Here is a 27720-nt window from a genome sequence, read left to right as displayed (position 1 = left end):
GCAGTGGTAGTGCTGCTTTAGATTAGTTGCTATGGTTAGTTAGCATCTCAGATATAATTGTACTTTGAGACTGGCAAAATACTGAAGGACAAACAAATTGGTAACAAGCTTAGCAAAAAGCTGTGAAAACTCCAAATCATTTAATTTTTCATTTCCCACATTTTAAGACACCCTTATTTTGTGGAATTCAAAATTTCAGCTTTTTATTATGCAATGCTACCCTCTAGTGATAGGACACATAAAGTACATCTAGCTAACCATCATAATACAGAAAAGCTACAACATTTATCTGGAGATAATGGGGCTCATCATGGGCCTCCTGCACTGCCACAATGATGCCACCCGAAGGTTGCAGGAACAGCAACTCCTATTCCGCCTGGGAACCCTGCAGCCTAATGGTATCAATGTGGACTTCACCAGTTTCAAAATCTCCCCTTCCCCCACCGCATCCCAAAACCAGCCCAGTTCATCCCCTCCCCCCACTGCACCACACAACCAGCCCAGCTCTTCCCCTCCACCCACTGCATCCCAAAACCAGTCCAACCTGTCTCTGCCTCCCTAACCTGTTCTTCCTCTCACCCATCCCTTCCTCCCACCCCAAGCCGCACCCCCATCTACCGACTAACCTCATCCCACCTCCTTGACCTGTCCGTCTTCCCTGGACTGACCTATCCCCTCCCTACCTCCCCACCTATACTCTCTCCACCTATCTTCTTTTCTCTCCATCTTCGGTCCGCCTCCCCCTCTCCCCCTATTTATTCCAGAACCCTCACCCCATCCCCCTCTCTGATGAACGGTCTAGGCCCGAAACGTCAGCTTTTGTGCTCCTGAGATGCTGCTTGGCCTGCTGTGTTCATCCAGCCTCACATCTTATTATCTTGTTTTATTTGGTGAGCTTTTGTCTTACTGAGGAATTTTCAGATCATCCCATCCAGCAGTCCACTACGAAAACTTTGCTCATGAATTTGCACCAACAACAATCTCTACTAAAGCAGTTGAGCCCTTCTGCAGCATTTTAAAACAACTCTCACAATTCTTTACAAAAAGATCCACAAAACACTTGAGTTAAAAACTGTCATTTTGCCTAACTCCCAATCTTATTGTTTCTGGCGAAAATGCAATCTGTTGTTCGTCTAGACTTGAGTTTCATTGCAATCTATCCATTAATTTTTGAACATATTGTTTACAGATTACTAAACAGGATAAAAATGTTACCTCCACCACCTTCTGCCAGCTATCAAGGATGTGGCAAGGGGAGGGAGACTGGAAAAGGGAAGAAAAATCATTTCACAATGACAGGTTTTTGCACTCTACCTTGGCAAAGAAATGTTAACATCCTTTCGTCTGACTTTCTCTTGACCTAAGTTTTATCTGCAGTTATTGAGCATGATGGCTCAAGGGACCAGTAATGAAATCGGTTGAGATGTGAATGTTAGCCCAACAGTCTCTGCCTCCCTAACCTGTTCTTCCTCTCACCCATCCCTTCCTCCCACCCCAAGCCGCACCCCCAGCTACCTACTAACCTCATCCCACCTCCTTGACCTGTCCGTCTTCCCTGGACTGACCTATCCCCTCCCTACCTCCCCACCTATACTCTCTCCACCTATCTTCTTTTCTCTCCATCTTCGGTCCGCCTCCCCCTCTCTCCCTATTTATTCCAGTTCCCTCTCCCCATCCCCCTCTCTGACGAAGGGTCTAGGCCCGAAACGTCAGCTTTTGTGCTCCTGAGATGCTGCTTGGCCTGCTGTGTTCATCCAGCCTCACATTTTATTATCTTGGAACATTTATCTGGAGTTCTAACAAAATAATGCTTAAAGATCTACTTATTTTTGCTGAATTCATATGCTTACTTTGATCACATCCAGCTTCTAAAAATCAATTTTTCATCAGCGCTGCATGGATTATAATTTTCAAAGAGATAATATGTCACAGATTTGCTGAATACACATATGCTTTAAGAGGCAACTCAATAGCAAGATGTTCAAAGATTCAATTTTTACATTGAACACAGATAAAACGAACCTGACAATCAAATTTTAGTTGATGCAATGCCAGATAACTTGCTGAAATATATCAAATTACGAACATGCCTGGAGATTGTTAATAGATGGATGGTCCCGCATAGATAGCATTAATGTTACTTCACATTAATGTACATATCCACAACAGATTAGAAATATGTTCATTCTTTCTCTTTAATTGTAAAAAGAAACAAAATAAACAGCAATGCCGAAATGCACTTAATAATAAGACACTTTAAAGTAAAGGCATTCACAGACATCAGTATCTATGATTTGTGTAAGAACCACATAGTAGTTAAAACTTATCTCTTAGCTTGACAGGCATAGCGAAATTCCATTTTGAATGGAGCCCTATTTAATAAACTTGGAAGTGGTTTTGGCTAGCAATTAGAAAGCTCCAGAAATCATCCTCATTATAGCACAAGTGACATGGCACATATCAAAGTGACATGTCAATCGTTACTTGCCACAAATGATGTTTGACGAAAATATGCAAAATTTGCAATTCCATGTGATTATAAACATGATGTAGATATACTTTTATTATTGTACATTTATTATTTCCTGCCCATGAACAAGCATAATGTTTAACAAGTTGAACTGCAAGGGAACAACAGCTCCATTACACAAACATGTTTACAAGGCAGAATTGTTTATTTTTGTGAAGTTTCCAGTTTTTAAACAAATGGCAGCAGTATATAACAAAGGCAATCTGGTCCAGTCAAGCAGTTACAAAACCTCAGCTATCAAATCTCCTCACAAGTTCCTCTTCTCAGAGGAAACAACCCCAGCTTCCCTATTAAAGTCACTGAAGTCTCTCATCCCTGATAATCTATAAAGCTTTCTTGTCCTTCCTAAGATGCACAGCCCAGAAGTGGACACCAGTTGAGGTTAAATTATCACTATTATTTCCTTGTTGTTTCACTCAACATTTCATTCAAAAAGCCCAGGAACCAATAGGTCTTAATAACTACATTTTCACCCTGACAAGCCTTTTTCAATGTTAAGCCGAATTGACATCCCAGGTACAAAAGTCAAAACAACGACATGCCTTTGAATTATTTTTCAGAGTATTCTGTCTGCATAAAGTCCTCAAGCTATTCTCACAACAATTAATATATTTTATAATGCACATTAATAAATAACGATGTTACATTATTTCATACTTTTCATTGATTTTGCAGACATTTCTTCACTTCCAGCTGCTCGTCTGCTCATTCATCAAGGACTATGTTGAGTTATAACAAAGGCAGGAGTGGGAAAGCAAAGAATTACAGACTTAAGTAGTTAGGATTCCTAGAAGGAAGAGGGACAACAGAAGCAATCTACAAAAGAAGATTGATGAGTGAATGCAGTTTAGAATCTGGACAGATTATGTTTGTTTTATGAATTTTGTAAAGCATTCATTAGATTGAGTGGATTAAGCTCTGGGCCATGCTGAAAGGCTTTGAAATAGACAACTCAAGATATTTGCTCATGCGGCAAACAGCAACAAAAAGAGTAATCAAAGAGAACTGGAGTTCAACAATGCTGTTGTTTATCATCAGTGGTCTTCAGTCTTTATGCAGGTGACACGATTAAAGGAATACTTGAAGTCACAGAATTGGAGGGCGAATAATGTCACGTAGATTTGCAAATAACAACATGCTTGTACCAAGCACAAGGATGACATGAACTAAAAGATTGTAAAACAATTTATGGCTTTGAAATGATAGTGAAAATGGAAAAAAAATGCAGCTGCATTTCTCAAAAATTCATACATAAAAAAATAGAAAGTGCAAAATTCAAGAATTTAGGAAGAAACATGTTACAGATGGAAAATTTCATGAAACAAGAGTACTGTAGCAATGAAAAACATACATAGAAAAGACAAGACAGATGGTAACTAGAAAGTGTATTAAACAACTCAAAAAGTATTCACGCATGTAAACTTTCAAAATGAAGGCATCAACCATTTTTTCCTGACAAAAACAACAGACTATAGGATCGGCTGATGCCTTCCTTTTGAGAGTTTACACGTGTGAATATTTTGTTCAAAGGGGTTCATTTTAATATCATCATCCAGATATAAAATGCTAATACATTTCTTACGTTTATTCAAACATTTTAGTTTTCTAAGATGAACCTAACTGATCTGGCTACTAACAGGATCAATTAAATTAGTTATCATAGAATTATACATCACGGAAACAGACTGTTCGATCCAACTCAAGCGCACGGACCAGACATCTCAAATCTGATCTGATTTGCCAGCATCCGACCCTTATCTCTCTAAACCCATCCTATTCATATAACCATGCAGATACCTTTTAAATGTTGTAATTGTTCCCGCCTCCACCAGTTCTTCTGGCAGTTTGTTCCATACAGGCATCACCCTCTGCGTGAAAAAGTTAGCCCTCAGATCCTTTGTAAAATCTTCCCCTGTCACCTTAAACTTATGTCCTCTAGTTTTGGTCCACCCCCAAGGGAAAAAGACTTTAGCTATTCACTCATCCATGCCCCTCATGATTTTATGAACCCCTGTCTCTTTCCGAAGAAGGGTCTTGACCCAAAACATCAGCTTCCCTGTTCCTCTGATGCTGCTTGGCCTGCTGTGTTCATCCAGCTCTACACCTTGTTAGCTCAGATTCTCCAGCATCGGCAGTTCCTACTATCTCATATGCCAAAGGATCAACTTTTTTTTTCTATTCATTTTTGGAATGTGGGCATTGCCGGCTGGCCAGCATTTCTTGCCCATCCTTCGTGGTCCTTGAGAAGGTAGTAGTGAGCTGCCTTCTTGAATCGCTGCAGTCCTTCTGCTGTGAGTTGACACACAATGCTATTTGGGAGGAGGTTCCAGGATTTGGACCTAGCGGCAGTGAAGGAACATCAATATATTTCCAAGTCAACATGGTGAGTGACTTGGAGCGGAACCTCGACGTGGTGGTGTTCCCCTATGTCTGATGTCCTTGTCCTTCTAGATGGAAATGGTCGTGGGTTTGGAAGGTGCTGTCTGAAGATCTTTGGTGAATTTCTGCAGTGCATCTTGTAGATAGTACACACTGCTGCTACTGAGCATCAGTGGTGGACAGAGTGAATGCTGGGGGATGTCGTGCCAATTAAGCAGGCTGCTGTGCCCTTGGTGGTGTCAAGCTTCTTGAGTGTTGTTGGGGCTGCACTCATCCAGGCAAGTAGGGAGTATTCCATCACACTTCAGAAGTGTGTCTTGCAGATGGCAGACAGGCTTTGAGGAGTCAGGAGGTGAGTTACTCACTACAGTATTCCCAGCTTCTGGCCTGCTCTTGTAGCCACTGTGTTAATGTGGTGAATCCAGCTGAGTTTCTGGTCAATGGTAACCCCCAAGGATGTTGACATTGGGGGATTCAGTGATGGTAACACCATCGAATTTCGAGGGGTGGTGGTTAGATTGTCTCTTATTGGTGATAATCGTAGCCTCGCATTTGTGTGGCGTGAATGTCACTTGCCAAATGTCAGCCCAAGCCTGAATAGTGTCCAAATCTTGTTGTTAGTGAAGATGGACTGCTGCAGTATCTGACGGGTCACCAACAGTGCTGAACATTGTGGACTCGTTAGTGGACAGCCCCACCTCCGACTTTATGATGGAGGAAAGGTCATTGATGAAGCAGCTGAAGATGGTTGTGCCTAGGACACTACCCTGAGGAGCTCCTGCAGAGATTTCCTGCAGCAGAGATGATTGACTGCTAACAACCACGACCATCTTCCTATGTGTCAGGCATGACTCCAACCATCGGAGAGTTTGCCCCAATACCCATTGATTCCAGTTTTGCTAGGACTCTTTGATGCCACACTCAGTCGAATGCAGCATTGATATCAAGGCCTGTCACCGTCACCTCACATCCAGCAACACTCATTCCCTCCATACTTAACTCTGTGATATAGGATATGATGGGCTAAGGAAGCAAATATAGCACCTTAGTGTTTTGTGACTTTATCTTTGCAATGCACAGTAATCCCAGCAAGCCATAAAGTTTTGCAGTCATTCATGAGGTGGGACATCCAAAATGACCATTGCCACAATGACCTTCTACCGAAAGTAGGTATAATTGCAGGGATTTTTTTGGTCAAATTATAGTTATATATCTGTTATAATTAATACATAGCTATTTCAAACATTTAGGTATTTTATACACAGCTTTTTTTTAATAGTCACATTGAAACTTTGACACCTGATCAATTCAGAAATTAAATATTTTAAAGTTTCTGGATTACAGCAAATAAAAGGGATGCTTTAACAAACCTAACACGCAGAAGTTATAAATACATACTCACCAAATAATGTAAGTTTAAGTATTCTACTACACTGGATAGCAAAGGAGAGATCTGAACTATCAAATATGGTTATAAGGTCGCCATCTGCAAGTAGAACAAAACAATTTATTTCAGTATTATTGAAGTTCAAATGAATGAAGCAGCATGTTCTATGCAACTAAAACAGAAAATGCTGGACATAAATGAGTCAACAAACATTATATTAAAAAGTGGGCCAACAGCTCAGACATACAAGATAATAAAATGTGAGGCTGGACGAACACAGCAGGCCCAGCAGCATCTCAGGCGCACAAAAGCTGACGTTTCAGGCCAAGACCCTTCATCAGAGAGGGTCTAGGTGATGAAGGGTCTAGGCCTGAAACGTCAGCTTTTGTGCTCCTGAGATGCTGCTGGGCCTGCTGTGTTCATCCAGCCTCACATTTTATTACCTTGGATTCTCCAGCATCTGCAGTTCCCATTATCACAGCTCAGACATGCATACAGCTTCAGAACGGAAAACAAAGCAACGTTACCAAGTTTGGAAAATAAGGCAGACAGGAGCAGAAGCAATAGATGCCCTGACTCAGAGATAGGAAGATCATTATTTGAATGGCCTGCAAACCTTTTAGCAGAAACTGTCATTTGATATAAAAGGATCATCCATGAAGGTGATGAGAAGTTACACCTTGAGTGTACTGTTAGAATGCTCTCTCATTTTGTTAAATTCAGTACAGATGTCCTGGTTGGGTAGGGTTTAAACTAAAATGGCAGGGAAATAGGAACCTATAGAGGGAGACAGATAACAACAGGGAAATGAGGACTAGAACAAAAGACAATGGGAAATTAGAAAAGTGATCTGCAAAGAATTCAAGGACTAGAATCATGAAGACTATTAAAGGATACAGAAATCAAAAATTTCAATAGGGGAAAAAATAGCAATGTTTGTGGTATAATATATTAAGTAAGATGAAACTTGTCTAAATGGTCAGTAAATATTTTGAAAGGAAGAAAATACAATACTTAAGTTATGTACTGTTATGACCCGAGCAGAAAAATAGTTGTATTTTAGTGATTGAGTGAAAACATCACTCAAGATTTCTTGTTTTAAGAAGCAACATTGCTTAACTGTTTTTAGAGGCAACTTATTTTAAATTACACAAGTGATCCCAAGTAACTTTTAAGGCGACAGTCATGCCTTACTATGGCCCTTAACTGAGCCAGTCTAATGGTCGTTGCTGTTACTTATGACATTCTTGCTTTCTCCTTTCCAAGCTGGGTAACTTCTAGTCTGACTTTCATTGTGACAGTAACACTGAAGAGGCCCAACGTTAAGAAGAACAAAACAACCCACTTAATAAAAACATAAAGAACTGCGGATGCTGTAAATCAGGAACAAAAACAAAGTTTCTGGAAAAGAACAATTCTGAAGAAGGGTCACCGGACCCGAAATGTTAACTCTGTTTTCTCCTCCACAGATGCTGCCAGACTTGCTGAGCTTTCCTAGAAACTTTGCTTTTGTTCTTGAAAACGACCCACTTGTTTGGTGACATATCCACATCAATTCACTACCTCCACCAATGCAGCAGTACTGTATGTTATTTACAAAATCCACAGCAAAAATTCATCAAGCCTTCTTCCAAATCTCCTTCTAAACCTGCTACCACTTGAAGGACTAGGGCAGCAGGTACATGGGAACATCACACCTGCAAGTTCTTCTCAAAGCCACTCACCATCCGAACTTGGAAATATATTGCATGCTTTCATTACTGCTTGGTGAAAATCCTGGAACTCCCTGCATACATCAAATGGAAGGCAGCTAGCCACCACCATTTTCGGGGCAATAAACCCTGGCATCGCTGTAGGGAATTCATCAGGCTGCGGATAGCTACAAAGCTTTTGTTTGAATTCAAACCAGACTAGTCAACTCTGATTGTTCAGAAGGAGAAAATTGCTGTCCCCAAGGTTTTGTTCAGTTGTTAAGGGTGCAGTATATTGTTTAGATGTATTTGCAAAAGAGGTGATCCTGTGTGTGAAAATGTGGTTTCTTAAGTACATACATGAACCACACCGAACCTAAGTGTCAGGATTGTTTAGCAAGTGTCATCCACCTGCAGAATCACATCTAATCGCATCGTTCGATAAGGTTCCCCACAGTAGGCTATTGTACAAAATGTAGAGGAATGGAATTGTGGGAGATATAGCAGTTTGGATCGGAAATTGGCTTGCTGAAAGAAGACAGAAGGTGGTAGTTGATGGGAAATGTTCATCCTGGAGACCAGTTACTAGTGGTGTACCGCAAGGGTCGGTGTTGGGTCCACTGCTGTTTGTCATTTTTATAAATGACCTGGATGAGGGCGTAGAAGGATGGGTTAGTAAATTTGCAGATGACACCAAGGTAGGTGGCATTGTGGAGAGTGACAAAGGATGCTGTAGGTTGCAGAGAGACATAGACAAGCTGCAGAGCTGGGCTGGGAGGTGGCAAATGGAGTTTAATGCAGACAAGTGTGAGGTGATGCACTTTGGTAGGAGTAACCAAAAGGCAAAGTACTGGGCTAATGGTAAGATTCTTGGTAGTGTAGATGAGCAGAGAGATCTCAATGTCCATGCACACAGATCCTTGAAAGTTGCCACCCAGGTTGACAGGGCTGTTAAGAAGGCATACAGTGTTTTAGCTTTTATTAAGAGAGGGATCGAGTTCCAGAACCAAGAGGTTATGCTGCAGCTGTACAAAACTCTGGTGCGGCCGCACTTGGAGTATTGCGTACAGTTCTGGTCACCGCATTATAAGAAGGATGTGGAAGCTTTGGAAAGGGTGCAGAGGAGATTTACTAGGATGTTGCCTAGTATGGAGGGAAGGTCTTACGAGGAAGGACTGAGGGACTTGAGGCTGTTTTCATTAGAGAGAAGAAGGTTGAGAGGTGACTTAATTGAGACATATAAAATAATCAGCGGGTTAGATAGGGTGGATAGGGAGAGCCTTTTTCCTAGGATGGTGACGGCGAGCGCAAGGGGGCATAGCTTTAAATTGAGGGGTGAAAGATATAGGACAGATGTCAGAGGTAGTTTCTTTACTCAGAGAGTAGTAAGGGAATGGAACGCTTTGTCTGCAACGGTGGTAGATTCGCCAACTTGAAGTACATTTAAGTCATCATTGGATAAGCATATGGACGTACATGGAATAGTGTAGGTCATATGGGCTTGAGATCAGTATGACAGGTTGGCACAACATCGAGGGCCGAAGGGCCTGTACTGTGCTGTAATGTTCTATGTTCTATGTTCTATACCCTGGTTCAGCCAGCAAAGGCCAAATCCCATGAATGATTTTATTTGTAAGTTCTCCCTCTAACCAGTGCAAGGCAAAGTTTTCAACCTTGCTTAAATTTTCACAAATTTCATCTCTTCAATCTGAGAGCTCCGACCAACCTCCGGTGTACTGAATAATAAAGACAGCGCTCTCCCTCTTTCAGATACAGAACTGACTGACTACTTCCTGTTCTCTTAGTTCCTGGCAGGATCACTTGTCTGGAACTTCATGGAAAGCTCAACAAACCTGCAACTCCATATCAAGATGGATTTTAACCACTTTTCCTCTCTAAAGCCTATCCACATGACAACATATATGGCATGGACCTTGTATCCATGTAAATCCTTCAGGACCCCAACACCATTCTAGCTTGAAATTACACAAAGTTTGAACTATAAATCATTTATAAAACCTGACATTTCTAACATGTCCCTGGGCAACCTGAGATTCTGAAAGTCTACTACCCATGGTCAACACAGGTGCTCTTGCTATTACTAAGGGTGTGACTGTTTTGGATTTTCTTTCCAGATCAATCCAGACCCCCTTTTGACACCCAAGCTTGCCATCAGACAGTATCCACAGGTCACATGATCTCCATGCCATTGTTTTATGTTATATCAAAGCAACAAATCACAAAAATCTAAGCAATTTCTTCATTGTAACACAAAATCTCATGTCCTCAGGACATCCCAAAGTTTCCTCACAAATGAGGAACTTTTGATCAGCCAATTTTAAAGTACTAAGTTCCAACAAAACAAGAGGAGAAATAAACAATTGGATAATTTTACTGGCTTTGGATGGGGGTGAAATGTTAGTAAAGGCAATAGAAGGCCTCTTGCTCAAGAGCATAACATCATGGGCTTATTTGAAGCAGTGTCACCTGACTCAACTGGTACCATTCTGGTGAGACCTCTGGAGATGTTAATGGGCTCACATCCAACGAATTTTTATGCTCCTTCTCTCCTTATACAGGGGTATGTGAACACTGTCTCAACTTCCTGCCCGAGCAGGATTGGGTGTGAAACATATGTAGGGGTGTGAAACATCTGTAAACACAAGAAGCATTAAACTCTAATCTTTATGGTTCTACCCCCACACTGCCACCTACCCCTGTTTCTGCTGAAATGGCCAGGTCAGTGACCTTTGATCAAGCCAGGCAGTTGTCACCACATGAAATCGCATCCTGTTGTTATCATACACTTCATGACGATCAAAGCTGTATGCTGTTCTCAGATGTAGTAATTGTTTTATGTATCTGCCAATTCCAAGGGTATAAAAGCGGGGACTGTCCCCTGTTCAGGGAGAATCGCTCACAATACTCAGCACTCTGTGCCGGGTTGCGTACAGCGATCCTCCGCAGCTTGTACTTGCTTAATAATAAAGGATTACGTTTTTGTAACCAGGTCAGTGTCTTGCTCATGCATCAAGTCCGTGAGGGTCTCTGAAAAATGAACCTAACACCTCCCCCCAGACTTGTGCCTGCTCCCAGTCTTCTGGCTAGCAGCTTCACCCCAAGCCACATAATTTCCAGAGATTTCCACAAGAAGAACTCCACCGAACAGGACCCAGACTCCTTTATGGAGATCTGCTCACCCCTGGGGATGCATACGCTGCAGCAAACACCACCACTCCTTCGATTGTCAGATATATTTTAACAATGCAAGAACAAGGCATTTAAAGTACTGTATTTCAACTTCGAGAATAAAGGTATAATATTTCAATTTATTTTTCTGCTAAGGAAGGCCTCATGGAACCTAACACCAATTTTAACTGCAAGACTTTTCACACAAAGTTGCAACTTTCAGTACTACAATCCCAATTTTAAGACAGGAAATTCAGAATCCGCTCCTTTCATCTAAATCATTAATATGGATTGCGATCATGGAAGTTCCATCACTGACCTCTGTGGCATTACGTTGGCAACCTGAAACCTTTCCATTTATCCCAATTCTCTATCATGTTAATACACAATCCCTACTACCATGAACGTGTATTTAGTCCTGCAAATGTGGATGCTGCAATGTTTTATGAAAGTCTAAATTGGTTGGGGGGGGGTTGAGCTATAGGGAGATGCTGAATAGTTTGGGGCTATTTTCAGCGCATTGGAGGCTGAGGACTTATAGATGTTTATAAAATCATGAGGGGGCACAGACAGGGTGAATAGTCAAGGAGTCCAAACCTAGAGGGCATAGGTTTAAGGTGAGAGACAAAAGATTTAAAAGGGGCCTAAGGTGGAACATTTTCATGCAGAAAGTGGTGTGGGTATGGAATGAACTGCCAGAGGTGGAGGAGGAGGCTGGTACAATTACAACATTTAAAAGGCATCCGAATGGGGATATGGATAAGAAGGGTTTATATAGATATGGGCCATATGGTGGCAAAGAGACTAGAATAATTTAGGATATTTGATCAGTGTGGATGAGTTAGACCAAAGGGTCCGCTTCTCTTTCACACTTTGACTATATCTACTGAATTTCCTTCATTCAACCTACTTATTACATCTTCAAAGACTATGAATAAATTTGTTCAATACTAGTTCCCTTTTTTAAAAAAAAATCACATGAAGTGTCCTTTATTATGATTTTCTAAATGTCTTCTAACTCCTTTTAAATAATAGATTCTAACATCTTTTTAATAATGAATGTTAGGCTAACTGGCCTACTGATCCCACTTGCTGTCTCCTCTTTTCTTGAATACAAGCGTTACATTTACAGTTTGCCAGAATTTCAAGTATATTTTAAGGCCATCAGGCCATCTTATCCAAAGGACAAGTAAGTTTCTCTGCTCATAAGGTTTTAAGTTTCTCTGTCCATTTTTTAGCCTTTGATATTCTACTATTCCTCATGGAATGCATTTAGCATCTTCCCAAACGAATACCTGCCACTGCTTATCCACCGTCTTACTTGTCAATCATTTTTCTTTGTCTACCTTATCTAACACTATCTTCATACCCTTGTAGTTGCTTCTAAGTGCAACAATACTATGTCTTTAAGAGGCATATTTCATCCTCTTTTTGTGAAGAAAGGTCGAGACAAAGGTATCGTTCAGTCTACTCAGAGCCAATGAAGTAAACAGTGCATGTGGTCTTGGGTTTTTGTTTGAAAGTTGGAACAAAAAAAGCAGCCTGGGTGGGGTCAACTCCACAGAACCAGGATTTTTAATTTTAGTTTCTCAACAGCAGTTGCTGGAGATGTGAAGGTGGGGTTGGAAGCCACAGTACACCTTTCCCCGCGCATATAAATATACACATGCACAGACAGACACTCCATCTTTTTTTCCCTTTTCCAAGAGCACGTTTATAGATGTTACTCTACTGGAACAGTTACTGTTTAATGGTTAAATAATGCAATGCTTGGCACTTCCCTTTAAAATGAGAAAAAAATAGGGTGTAGGCTATCTTCTTAATATATTTTGAGGAGGTTTCCTCTGGTCCAAAACTTATGCTTCAGATCAAGTTTTTTCATCTCAAGTGCATGTCAAATTCTATGTTAAGATTACACCTATACTCACAAATCCTGTCTTCTTACATATTACATGGGTTGAGCATTCTGAACCCTGGCTGGTTCCACAAAATATAGTTCTAAAACACAGTTCCAAACTTATGAACCTCGCATCCAGGCTGCTGTTGCCAATTTGAAATGGCCAATCTGCACAATTAAATGCCAATATTTCTTGACATATTTGTCAAGCCATGAAGCTAATGTCAACGGGTTTATAAACTGCTGCCAATCGTGACTCATTTCTCTTGATATTTCTCATCTTCATTGGATGTACTTTCACATCTTGATCGTCCAAGCTACAATAATCTGTTATGACTTGACTGATCTCATCCTTTAATAACACGGCTAAAGTAACATTTAGCTTTCATAAGATTTTCTTTTGTTCATTCCAAAATGTTAAATTCCCTTTAATATTCAGTTCTAGTTATTTTTCTTATTGTCAGTTCATCTATTTTGTTATGAAAGCCTCAAACACTCAGGTAAAGAGCCTTGTCCTTTCTCTTTCATTTAATGTATTTCTAATCACCAGATCATTTACTTCTCATGCTCCCCTCAACTATTTAATTGAAAGGCCCCTCTAGAGTCCTAGTTATTTGATTCCTGAGGACAGTAGCTCTAGTTAGTTCTTTCTAATGAAATCATTCCCAATGGCAAGCTCCCTATTCCATCAATATTGGCACCAATACCCAACAAAATGAAATGCATTGCTTCAACATAAATCCGTGAACTGCGCAAGCAACATCTGATCTTATTTATCCAATGCCAATTTGCTTGTGGCTTAGGTATTATCATTGCAATTCCATTTTTTTCTTAAAAGGTTTAACACCTAGCTGCTTATATCCTCTCAGTAGAACCTCTTCTACAACTCATTTGAGCCACTGTTTCCGTGTAGACCATGATAACTGGATCCTTCCCACCATTCTCGAGGTCTTCTGCAACACTAATGCAATGCCCCTAGCCCTGGCACTGGACAGGCAACAGAGCCTTCAGAACACCTTCTCTCAACTGAAAACAGCAAAATCAAGTATACTATCTCCTAGTATTACATCCCTTTCAATTCCCCAACTTAAATGGCCCTTGTTACAACAATGTTATGATCAGTTTGTTCACGGTCTTTGAATTGAATGCAGTCCCCATTCCTGTCCACAAAAGGCTGCAAGAACCTCATTCCTGTTGGACAAGTTCAGGGACTGAGACTCTTCCTGAGCATCTGTTAGATTCTCAAACTTGCCTCACTTATAGTCATACTTGTGGTCAAACTATTAACCATAGACTAAATATATTTTAGTTCTCCTTCCCTCTTGCATTAAACTTAATCTTGATTGGATCTATGCTCTATTGTTGATAGATAATTAAAATAGTACAAGGCCAGCTGACTGGAAAATACATTAGTTTAAAAGAGGGCCAAACACAAGATGATTGTGACAAACAAATCACTCACCTTCATCTTTGTACTTTATTGTGACTTCATCATTGCTCTGGAGTTTCCCACGGAAAACCCGCTGCATCATCAGTACCAGTTCATCATAGGTTATATCCTCATTGTGGATCGGAATCCGGCGAATGTCATCACCTAATTGAGCTTTAATGATGAGCTTCCCGCTCAGATCCAGTTGCCCATTCATGGTCATCTCCTCTCAACCTAGAATGCACAAATCATTTATGGGTAAAGCGACCTTGTTGAGAGTAGGATGCAAGCAAGAATTTGCAGGTTCAGACATCAAGACGTATGGCATTATTCCTGAAGTGTTAAGACAGACCAAAGCAGAGTAAGCAAAACACTCAGTCATTACAAGTAAGTCAATGGACACTGCATGGAAGGGTCAACAGATTATAAACCAGTTACTGTGGTATTTGTATTCAAAAAATGTCAAGATGGTTACAAATAAGGACTGACCTACAAATCTTACTTCAATCCTGTGCATAACGATTATCAAGCGTGAACCTGAGATTTATTTGTATATTAGTTAACAATTGAACAGTAATCAACATTGGCTCACAAGACAAAGATCCAGTCTGGCCAATCTTTGACTTCTGAGGAAATGGCACAACAAAGGAAATAAGTTGAAAAATATTGCTTGCAAATTGCTAATGCATTTAAATATTGAAAAGAAATGAGAGAAACACAAACATCCCATCCATGCTTGAAAGGCTACTGGAAAACCCCAAAGCTACAGGGACTCAGGCAATGTAGGAAGAATACCAGATTTTGCACTGGTAATGTCAGCAAAACCCTCAACATTCAACAAAAAGCAAATTCTACTGAAATCGACAGTAATTTGGGATGCCCCCCCCCCCATACGTATAGAATAACAAAGAAATCCAGAGTCTCCTCCATATCGTATGTTATTTAAGTCTTCTCAGAAAGCAATCTCTAAGCCATCAAAGAATTGACTAAAGTACTTTTACAGATTTGGTTACACTGTATAAACCCTTGAAAATGTTTAATAGAAACATGGCAAAAAGGAAGATTAAGCTATACAGCACCTGAAGTTTCATTTGATTGAGGCTGATCATTCAACTCTATCCTGTTCTCACTTTCTCCCCATACCCTTAGATCCCTTTAACCCTAACAACTATCTTACTCCTTCTTGAAAGCAGTCAGTCTTTTGGCCTCAACTGCTTTCTGTAGCAGAGAATTTCACAAGCTCACCAATCTCTAGATGAAGAAATTTCTTCTCACCTATGTCTTAAATAGCCTATCCCAATCCTTCGACTGTGACATCTGCTTCTGAACGTCCAGTCATTTAGCAACATTCTTTTTGAACATTCTCATCCTGTTAGAATTTTACAGGTTTCTACAAGACACACCCCCACCATTTATTCTTCTAAGCTCCACTGTATATGGTGCTAACCAATTCAAATTTCTGTTCATATGTCAGTCAGGACTCGGGAATTGAGGCTTTCAGATAGAGACACTAAAACTGCCCACAGTATTCTAGGAGTGGTCTCATCAAGGTCCTGTAAAATTGCAGCTAGACATCCCTGTTCCTGCATTCAAATCCTCTCGCGATGACAGCCAACATACCATTTGTCCTTTTCACTGCATGGTACAACTTCATAGTTCCTTTCAGTGACTGGTGCACAAGGACACCAGACATTAGCGCAGCTCTCTCTTTGTTAGCTGAACAGTGGTAGATTGGCAATGTGGTTTCCTGATTTTGCTACCTATGTGGATAACCTCATATTTGTCCACATTATACTTCATCTAACATGCATCTGCCCAATCATTCAACTTGTCGAAATCACACTGAAGCATCTCTGCATTCTGCTTTCAGTTCAGCCTCCCACCCAGCTTTGTGCTGTCTACAAACCTGGAGATTGCTTTTAGTTCCCTCATCTAAATCATGAACACTTGTTGTGAATAGTTGGGGTCCAAGCACAAAACTGTACGGTATCCCAATGGTTACTACCTGCCACTCAGAAAATGACCTTTTTACCCCTAATTTGTTGCTTGTCCACCAGACAATTCTCTATCGATGTCAGTACTCTACCCCCCACCAGTTCTTTCACAATGGATTCTAACACATTCCCCATTACCAGCGTCAGACTAATTAAGTCTATAATTTCCTCTTTTCTCTCTACCTCCTTTTTTTAAAATAGTGGGTTACACTGGCTACACTTCAATCCATACGAACTGTTCCAGAGTTCATAGAATCTTGAAAGATAGCCATCAATGCATCCACTATTTCTAGGGCCACTTCCTTAAGTACTCTCGGATGCAGTCTATGAAGACCTGGAAATTTGGCAGCCTTTAATCTCAATTTCACCAACAAATATTGATTTCCTTCTTTTCATAAGATGCTGGGTTGCCCAACATTTGGGTGCCCTCCCTTGCAAAGAACAAAAAACAAAATACATATTTAATCAGACTGTCATCTCTTTGCTCCCCATTAAAACCTCCCCTGTTTGCAAGGGACCTACATTTATGTTTCTTATAATTTTTTTTCTTCACATACTTGTAGAAGCTTTTACAATGAGTATGTATGATCCCCACATGCTCACTCTCCTACTCTATTTTCCTCTTTGTCCTTCTTCACTGAAATCTCAACTGCTCCGAAATCTCCGGTTTGCTGTTTTTGTTTTTGCCAGTTTACTTGCTCCTTTCTTGGATCTAATACTATCCTTAATTTCCCACATTAGCCATGGTTTGGGCACCTTTCCAGTTTTAGTTTTGTGGTAGATAGGAACAAACAATTGTCATAGTTTCTTCATGCACTCTTTAATCTTTGCCAAGGCTGCGCTGCTATCTTGCCTTTGAGTAACTTTCCCCAATTTATCACAGCCAGTTCACAACTCATGCCATCATAGTTGCCTTAGATTCAGGATCCTAGTCTCAGAAACAAGTACATCACTTCCATCTTAATGGCTACTCTCCCCCAAGGGGCCTCGCACAGCTGGACTACCAATTATCCCTTTCTCATTACACAATATCCACCTAGGATGGCCTGCCCTCTAGTTGGCTTCTCACTGTGCTGATCCTGAAAACCGGCTTGTACACTTCAGGAATTCTTCCTCCATGGCAATTTTACTGATGTAATTTGCCTAATCTTTCTGCAAATTAAAGTTGTTTATAATCACAGCTGTGGGCAACATCTTGCTAAAAGAAGGTAGTTGCTTCTTATTTCCAGTGGCAGCCTCCTGAAATGGCATGGCAGCCTCCTTTTGCAACAACCCAACATGGCAGCCTTCCAGTTGTACATGGCAGTCTCTTGACTTGGCATGTCCCCAGCATCATCTCCTGGTCTCGAGGCGATTCCAGAGTGATCTCCCAGCCTCATGAACCTTGAAATGAAGCCTGACATGGTCTGGATCCAAGTTCAATGCGAACTGGGTCAAAAGACCTTTTTCTCCTTTTTTTCTGCAATGGAATTCTTATTTCTTTATTTTCTAAGATCTTGTAACTGAAGTTCTATCTGGATACCCTTAAGTAGAAGAGATGATTTATAAAATTTTCCACTGTACCCACTTCTCCCATAGCTATTTAAAATAATGAAAATGTGTGGCATATTTAAATTCCTACATACAGACTTAGCTTCTTACTTAATCTGTCAATTTATTTAACCGGCTTAACAAGGGAGTGTGGCTGCATAGTGGTAATGCCGCTGGACAATTAATCCAGAACCACAGACTGATGTCCGGGAGAAATGGGTTTGAAACCATGGCAGATGAAGAAATCTAAATTCTCTAAAATTCTGAAACTAATAGCAAGCCTAATGGGGGCCAAGTAACCAATGCTGAATGTCATAAAAACCACATCCAGTTGACTAATGGCCTTACGGAAGGAAACCTTCCATATTTAGCTTGTCTGACCTCCATGTGTGTTGTCCCAGTTAAACTGGTGGTTCTCCTTATCCAAATGGATAGAGTTGACTGAGTATTGGTAATGTCTTTTTGCAGCCAATCGATGCTCGTGTACCCTTCTTATTAATTTCCTTCCTGTAACAAGCACTACATAGGACAAGCAGGAAGGACATACCCTTACCCACATGGATAAGGAGAACCACCAATTCGACTGGGACAACACCAAGATCTTGGGACAAGCAAAGCAGAGACAAGCACGGGAATTCCTAGAAGCATGGTACTCCACGAAGAAAGGCATCGTCAAACACAGAGTTTGACGCCACATATACTCCACTGCGAAAGAACACCAGAAGTGAGGTAATCCAGCTCAACCAACTCCAGAGTTCAAGTAACAGGCCGGAAAACACAACAGCGCTTCGTCGGACACTGCACTGATGATGTTACCCAGCTGGGTACTGAAACATCTGCAGAAAAACAACAAACTAGCTTGGCGAGCAAACCAACCACAACAAGGACACATACTGCTTGGCTTGCTGTGCTCATTCAGCTCCACACATTTGTATCCATGATAACATATACATTCATCAACGTCCACACAGCTTTTAAAGTACAAGAAAATTTACATTTTATTAAAACACAACTTTTAGAACATAATTCAATCCCAAAGCCTTTATCACCTTATGAAATCCTTTATCAGTTTTAGCATCTTAATTAGAACGCCCCTTTAATCTTCTACATTCAAAGGAGCACAAGTGAAATTGATACAACATGTGAATTCAGTGAGCACTGCATTCACCTCTGCTATCATTTTGGACAACATTTTAATTGACAGGATAGGGTAGAGAGATAGCATTTGTATGATACTTAGAAATGACATTGCTTTAGGATATCAGGATATGGTTTGGATGGATATGAAGAATAGTGGCGATGTCACTAATGGAAGTGGTTTCTAGGCCTCAACAGCAAACACAATGTGGGACAAACCTTATAAGAAGGAATATTGGATGCTTGTGATGAGAAATAGAACTGAAATAGAACAGAAGTTTATTGTGACATGAAAAATATAGCACCTACATTAGCAACAGAAGTCATGCATAATAATAAAAAAGGTAAAATTAAGACAAAATTCATCACAGTTAACGGCTCCTGGACTCAGGGAAAGCTGCATAAGGAACATTGTAATACCCAGAACACACAGTCAAGCTAAGACCACCATGCCAGGCTGCTGGAATACTGGACTGGAAGCCTCAGAAGGTGGTCTGGGCCAAGATCACCACTTTTGGACAATATCACTTGCAAGGTGGCTGGACCATCTGAAAGCCAATACCAAAGAAGACCTCCACACAAGGACGAGACCTCCACACTAAGACAAGACCTCCATGCTGCTGGAAGACACCTCAGTGCTGGGCCAGGAGAAGCCTTTCACTAAAGCCATTAAAAGAAGGCAAGATGAATCTTGATAAAAACTGCAATAATTCTCTCACAGACTTGGAAGGACTACCTGGCCGCCATCTACCTCACCCCAAAACCACTGCAAACCCTAACAAATGGAACACTAAGACCGTAAGACTGTAAGAAATAGGAACAGAAGATGACCATTCAGTCATCTTCTGACATTTAATAAGCAAGGGTAAAAGTCATGGGGGAATTTAATCTCCATATAACCAGGAAAAATCAGATTGACAGTAGTAGCTTGCATGAGGAGTTCACAGAATGTCTTCAAGATAGATTCTTTAAGCAGTTTTTTAGGAACTAACCAGGCTGCAAAGTTTTAGTAGACATGACAGTGAGTTAAGTTAGAGGATTAACTAATGGCCTGAAAGTTAAGAGATAATGGGAACTGCAGATGCTGGAGATTCCAAGATAATAAAATGTGAGGCTGGATGAACACAGCAGGCCAAGCAGCATCTCAGGAGCACAAAAGCTGACGTTTCGGGCCTAGACCCTTCATCAGAGAGGGGGATGGGGGGAGGGAACTGGAATAAATAGGGAGAGAGGGGGAGGCGGACCGAAGATGGAGAGTAAAGAAGATAGGTGGAGAGGGTGTAGGTGGGGAGGTAGGGAGGGGATAGGTCAGTCCAGGGAAGACGGACAGGTCAAAGAGGTGGGATGAGGTTAGTAGGTAGCTGGGGGTGCGGCTTGGGGTGGGAGGAAGGGATGGGTGAGAGGAAGAACCGGTTAGGGAGGCAGAGACAGGTTGGACTGGTTTTGGGATGCAGTGGGTGGGTGGGTGGGTGGGTGGGTGGGTGGGTGGGTGGGTGGGGGGGGGGGGGGAAGAGCTGGGCTGGTTGTGTGGTGCAGTGGGGGGAGGGGATGAACTGGGCTGGTTTAGGGATGCAGTAGGGGAAGGGGAGATTTTGAAACTGGTGAAGTCCACATTGATACCATATGGCTGCAGGGTTCCCAGGCGGAATATGAGTTGCTGTTCCTGCAACCTTCGGGTGGCATCATTGTGGCACTGCAGGAGGCCCATGATGGACATGTCATCAAGAGAATGGGAGGGGGAGTGGAAATGGTTTGCGACTGGGAGGTGCAGTTGTTTGTTGCGAACTGAGCGGAGGTGTTCTGCAAAGCGGTCCCCAAGCCTCCGCTTGGTTTCCCCAATGTAGAGGAAGCCGCAACGGGTACAGTGGATGCAGTATACCACATTGGCAGATGTGCAGGTGAACCTCTGCTTAATGTGGAATGTCATCTTGGGGCCTGGGATGGGGGTGAGGGAGGAGGTGTGGGGACAAGTGTAGCATTTCCTGCGGTTGCAGGGGAAGGTGCCGGGTGTGGTGGGGTTGGAGGGCAGTGTGGAGCGAACAAGGGAGTCACGGAGAGAGTGGTCTCTCCGGAAAGCAGACAGGGGAGGGGATGGAAAAATGAAAGTTAAGGTACCTCTCAGAAGCAGTGCCCATACTATAGTTAAATTTTACATCCAATTTGAAAGGGAAAAGATCTAAACAAAGACTGGTATTTTAAATCTAAATAAGGGTAACTATGTGGGCATGAAAACTGAATAAGCTGAAGGGAACTGGAATTTATCAGCTGGGTGCAAGATCAATAGAGGTATGAATATAAATACTTCATTCAAGCCACCCCCACTCTTCGAAACGCCGGGGGAAAATGAGCTGCACATATAGAAGGGGATATTTCAAAATATACAGAATAAATAGAGAATAAATATAGAGAATAAATATCAAAAAAATCGTAATGGGACAACCCACACAGGTGAGGGATTAACATCCAAGGGGGAAAAAATCATGTAACTGCACAAAGATGAATAGAAGGTGAGATGATCAGCTGGAATATAAAGAACAGCAAATAACAACTAACAGGTTAAACCAGGAGAAAGAAATTCAAGTATTGAGGAAGCCAGCTACAATTGTAAAAAGTGATAACAAGAGCTTCTACAGATATAGAAAAATTGAGTGCTGGTTGTCTAATGAGTGGAGATGGGGGAGGTAATGGTAGATAAAGAAATGGTGAACGAAATGAACAAATAGTTAGCTTCTGTCTCCAATATACAGGATTAAAAAAATAGTAATTCCAGTCATTAGGGTAAATCAGACAGAGAAAGGGAGAAAGGAACTAAGCAAACATATAACTAACAAGGGGAATTGTTCTAAGCAAACAGATGGAGCTGCAGGCTGACAAGTCTCTATTCCTAAATAGATTTCATTAGACAGCCTTAAAAAGAGGTTGCTGGAAAATAACCATGGACATGTAATCCCTGCTATTTAGGGCTGTCTGCTTCGTTCTCAAAAGAAGGCCTGAACTATCCCCACCCACCACCATCCTCCTCCAATTCACCCTACCCATCCTTCTTGAAACAAATGCCTTTACTCCTCATTTTCTTCAAATTAAAGGTGTTGTCATGAGTTCCTGTACGGGCTCAGCATGTCTGTCCCATTGTGGGGATACAAGGAGCATTCTGACTCCTTCTTTCCTTGACATCCGTTTCCATTTCAGGGATAGACCATTCAGGCTCTTGAGCCTGTTTCATCATTCAATGGCATCATGGCTGATCTGTGGCCTAACTCCACATACCTTTATCCAAGATCCCTCAATATCTTAACAAAACATTATGCATCTCAGATTTAAAATTAACAACTGATCTAGGATCCACTGCCATTCGTGTAAGGGAGCTCCAAACATCTACCATCTTTTGCTTAAAAGTGCTTCCTAACATTTCTACTGAATGGTCTGTCTGGCCCTAATTCTCAGACTTTGTCCCCTAGTTCTCGAATCCCTAACCAGTGAAAACAGTTTATCTACCCAGACTTTTCCTGTTAACATCTTGAAGACTTAATTCAGATCATTCCTTAACATTCTAAATGCTAGAGGAAACAGACTTAATTTGAAGAATTTTTCCTCATAACTTAACCCTGAAGTCCAGGTATCGTTCTTGCAAACCTATGTTGTAACGCCTCCAAGGCCAATATATCCTTCCGAAGGTATGGTGCCCAGAGGGTTTTAAACAAAACAAGGAGATGAGGAACCAAACTTGGTAGATGTAACACATCAAGATATAGAGTTGAAGCAGGAACGGAAAATGCTAAAATGGAAAGTGAAGGTCTGATAATGGCAGTAATGGACTGAAAGAAATAAAAACACCTGAAACTTACTAGCAAACAAACCTACTTTCCTGCTCCTCTGATACTGCCTGGCCCGCTGTGTTCCTCCAGCTCCACACTGTATTATTGCACACCAATTTGTGATCATTTGCTCGACTACTGAAAGGACTCAGAAATGGCAGAGGCGCTAAACAAATATTTTGTATATGTTTTCACAGAGAAAAATAATTTATTTCCAAAAACTGCAGTTACCTCAGACGAACTTGGTGAAATTACTATAACTAGGGAGAAGGTATAAGTAAACTAGGCCTGCACCCTAGGGTGTTAAAGAAGGTGGCAGCAGAGATAGTGGAAGCATTAGTTGTATTATTCAAAATTTCCTGGATTCTGGAAAGGTACCAGTAGATTAGAAACATGCTAATGTGATACCCTTATTCAAAAAAGGAGGCAGACAAAAAGTGGGAAACTACAGATCAATTAATTTGACCTCTGTACTGAGGAAGTTGCTGGAGTCAATCATAAAGGATATAACTGAACACTTGGAAAAACAAAGCTCAATTCACAGTGTTAGCCTGGTTTCAGGAACAGCAAGTTGCGCTTAACAAGCTTGCTGTAGTTCTTTCGGGACGTTAGATCAGCAAGATAGATAATGGGGATCCAGTGGTCAGGGAAGATCTAGACGTTCATAAGGCATTTGAACAAGGTGGCACATAAAAAAACCGACGTGGAGGTTAGATCTCCAGGGATAAGGGTAGAGTACTGGCTTGGATAGAGGATTGGTGACTGATAGAAAGCACAGGGTTAGGTTAAATGGGCCTTTCACTAGATGGCATACAGTAACTAGTGGGGAGTCAGAGAGTTCAGCTCTCCACCCTCAACTATACAATCCATATAAATGATCTGCAAGCGTGGCCAGAAGGTAACATAGCAAAGCACGTGAGTGAAACTAAAATAGGAGTGAAAGCAGGCAGCGATGAGGAGATAAAGAGTTTACAAATGATAATAATAGAAATAAAATGGGCCAGAATCTGGCAGATGGAGTTTAATGTGGATAAGTGCGAGGTCGTCCATTTTCGCCAGAAAAATAAATGGACAAACTATTTAAACGGAAGCAGATTCAAAGTGTGACAATGCAGAGGGAACTGGGCATATTTGTGCATCAATCACAGAAAGTGGGCTTGCAAGTGAGGCAAGTAATAATAAAGGCTAATGGAATCCAGGCATTTATTGCAAAAGGACTGGATTATAAAAGTAATGAAGTGTTGTTACAATTACCTAATGCATTAGTGAGACCACACCCTGGAATACTGCAATCAGTTCTAGTCTCCTTCCTTAAGGAAGGATGTGGTGGCACAGGAGGCACTTCAGAGGAGGTTCACAAGGTTGGTTCGAGGGAATGAAAGGGATGTCATAAAGTAGCTGCTGAATAGCTTGGGCTCGTACTCGCTGAAGTTCAGAAGAATGAGGGGGGATCTGACTGAGGTATATAAAATGCCAAAAGGGATTGATAAGGTGGTCATCGAATAGATGTCCCCCCCCTTGTGGGACAGTCTCAAATAAGTAGGCATAGATGTAGTGAGAGTAGCTAAGTTCAAAACTGAGATGAAGAGAAACTACTTTTCTCAGAGAGTTGAGAGTCTGTGGAACTCACTGCCACAGAGACAGAGGTAGAATCAAATCAACTGATTCAAAAGAGAAATAGGTGTTTCTGATGAAAAGCGAGATAAAGGGCTACGGGTTACAGGCAGAGAAGTGGAGTTGAGACCAGCATAAGATTTGATATGCTCATGTCAATGCCAAGAGGGCTCAAAGGACTGAACTGCCCATTCCTACTCCCAATTCCTACGGCCCAATGTTCCTATGAGTCGCGTTGCCTCACTGAGGATTAAATCCAAAATCACCATCCGTATCATTTACTTGACATAAATGCAAAAGTAATATAAACAGGGATTTAACAAATCAAATGGACCCCACTGTGCCTAAAAGCTTGAGTATGACCAATGAAATATTTTTGGATGGAAGAATTTTGGATATATACTGCATATATTCATTTCATTTTTGTAGGGAAAGGTACAGATTAAACGTGACATGGTCAATTCTTGACAACATATATGTCATACATACAAGAATATTCATTTATCATCTGTATCTGGTCTCTATTATGATTATACACAATGTTCATGTGTACTCAAAAATCAGATCTGAACTCCAACATCACAATTCCAAACGTAACTCAAAGTCAATGCAACAAAAATCAGTAAATGTATGATGAGCTGCTAGCCTCTGAGGTAGTTACTTCTTTTTAACGATTTCAGTGTCTAGGCCTGGATTATACTTGCGAAGAAAAGTTTTGTATATTCATGTCCCATTCTTTTGCCTACAAGCTTAGCAAGATATTAAGTATTAATAAGTATTAACATAGATTGGGGTTATCTAACAACATCACTGTCAAGAATTCGAGGTACAAATGGATTATGATTAAACACATAAGTAATAAAACAGCATGTATAAATTAACAATAGATGATATTTTACAATAAAATATGAAAAATATGCCCCAAAATGCTGAGAAATGCTCCAGTATTAAATTCCAAGTTTCCAGGAACATGTTCTCACCTCTTATTTACCATGATATCCATACACCTATTCACGAAGAAAATTAATCTGTAGGTACAGTACACTCACATATGCAATTAGTACCATACTACTGCAACTACGAGTCATTTGCAGCTTTCCCGTCAAAGTGCAAGTTAGAATTGATAATTCTGGAATATTTAGTATTCTGCTCAATAGCAAACGACAAGGAACATTTGACTCAAGGAATCGGTATCACATCAACCCAAGGGCACTTCAGGCAGGTAACATAGGATAACTGATCCAAATTCAAACTGCAACTGACTCCTCATGCTCCTTCAATTCATCCTGTTGTCCATTATCAAACCTTTAACAAACGTCCAAAATTGTTAGTATCTTAAGTTTGTGTTTGATTGGACCCATCTCTTCGAGAAGCAGTATAACCAAACAAGTGAAATGCAATTTTATGACAATCTACATATAAAATATTCTAACACTTGCACAAGCATTTTAAATCAATAGTTTAAAAAGCTTGCTGACAGAAAATCATCTCATCAGATAGACAGTTGCTGTCACTGCAGAAACATCATTTCCTTCATTGAAAATAAATGTTCTTTTCCTCAATTACAGACATGCTGATTGATTCAACTTTTTTTACATACTGAAACTCTACTCTTCAGCAGCCAGTTCCCTGTTTTCCATACACTTCGAACCAACCATTATGTATCACTTTTATACCTAACTCATCCCAGAAATCCTTCCAACATAAATCACAACAAACTGCTCAAAACGGTTTCTGCCCCCAGCCAAACTCAGGACAACCCCTTCCACCAAACACTGGTCCAAAGTTTACACAGACCCTTTTGCCACATCCTCCAATCTGTCTCAGAACCCACATTCATCCAATAACCCTGCCAAATTCCTCCCCCTGCTGACTGACCTTCCAATTTCCCCACCTCCCCCCTTCCCCAACCCCCAGATCCCTCCCCAACCCCCACCTCTGTCAACCTACCCCCAAAAACCGACGTCCCCAACCCCCCACCAACCTACACCCCAAATTCCCCACCTCGCCTACCAACATACCCTTCCCCATATTCCCCACCTCCCCCTCCGACCAACCCTCCCCTAACTTCCCTGCATCCCCCACCGACCTATTCTCCTAAATATACCCCTCCCCCACTGATCAACCCCTCAAATACCCCCTCACCCACTGACCAAACCCCCAAAATGTACTCCTCCGACCTACCCCCCCAAAACGTACACCCCTCCCCCGCCGTCCTACCCCCCAAATATCTCCACCCCCCCCCACCCAACTAACCCCACACCCCACCCCCCCACAAATGTCCCTCCTTCCCCACCAAACTCTCAGAAGACCTGTGTTCTGAACCGGGACAGATTTACTTCCTACACACCCAAACTCCCCGTCTCCGCTACCAAACTACCCTCTCCCTATATTCCCACCACCCCCACCGACCTCCCCGCCACCAAAAAAAAATGATGCTGCTTGGCCTGCTGTGTTCATCCAGCTTCACACTTTTGTTATCTCAGATTTACTTCCTGCCGGGTCTCACGTCTCTCCCACGGCAGGAAATCACCCCGTTCCCCGCCAACCCCTCAACCCTGGATCTGTACGGAATGAAGGAATGAGCGGCTCCGAGTGCGAACGGATGACACCAGGGGCCAGCCGGCTGGTTGATGGGAGCCGGGCCGGGAGTAGGCCTGGGGCCCGCTCCTCACTTGGACCGGCCTCTCCGTTCACTGCTCAATCAGTACTGAAGGAATGTGTTTGTGTGTATGAGAGAGAGAGAGAGAAAAATACAAACCTGTGGCTGGGAGTTTGCGGGGTTTTTTTTTGAAGCGAGCTCAGTGCCTGTCCTTCTCTCCGTTTCCTACAAACGCCAAGTCCCTCCCCTCTCTCCTCCCGGGCCTGCCGTCTGGACGTGGCAAAGCGCAGCGAGCATGCGCACTCACACATGAAGGTTGGCATTTCCCTCCCTGCATTCAGCATTTTAACATTTTTCAGGAAGTCTGCCCATCTGAAGGATTTGAATTCCATAAAAAGATACATTTCTCCTTCTGTTAATATAGTTTACAGGAAAAAAAAAGTAGGCCATTCACCTCTTGGACTTGTTCCACCAATCTGGCTGATAATTCCAACTCAGGACCTTGTCCCTTTTTTGAAATACCTTT

At 41.6% G+C, this 27720-nt stretch overlaps 1 protein-coding gene across 1 annotated transcript in view; it reads right to left on the bottom strand.

The window, feature by feature from the left end:
• The window catches only part of tfg (trafficking from ER to golgi regulator), a 106066-nt gene extending 78599 nt beyond the window's left edge, over positions 1–27467 (bottom strand). The window contains exons 1-3 of the mRNA XM_048541450.2: positions 27354–27467; positions 14536–14736; positions 6312–6395 (exon numbers count right to left, since the gene is read on the bottom strand). Of these exons, the coding sequence (XP_048397407.2) occupies positions 6312–6395; positions 14536–14725 (274 nt within the window). The 5' untranslated portion in view covers positions 14726–14736; positions 27354–27467. The remainder of the gene's footprint in view (positions 1–6311; positions 6396–14535; positions 14737–27353) is intronic.
• Positions 27468–27720: the final 253 nt, after the last annotated feature.

This window comes from Stegostoma tigrinum, chromosome 12 (assembly GCF_030684315.1).
Source record: "Stegostoma tigrinum isolate sSteTig4 chromosome 12, sSteTig4.hap1, whole genome shotgun sequence".
NCBI lineage: Eukaryota > Metazoa > Chordata > Chondrichthyes > Orectolobiformes > Stegostomatidae > Stegostoma > Stegostoma tigrinum.
The sequence above is the reverse complement of the archived record's forward strand: the minus strand, read 5'-3'. Positions and strand labels throughout refer to the sequence as shown.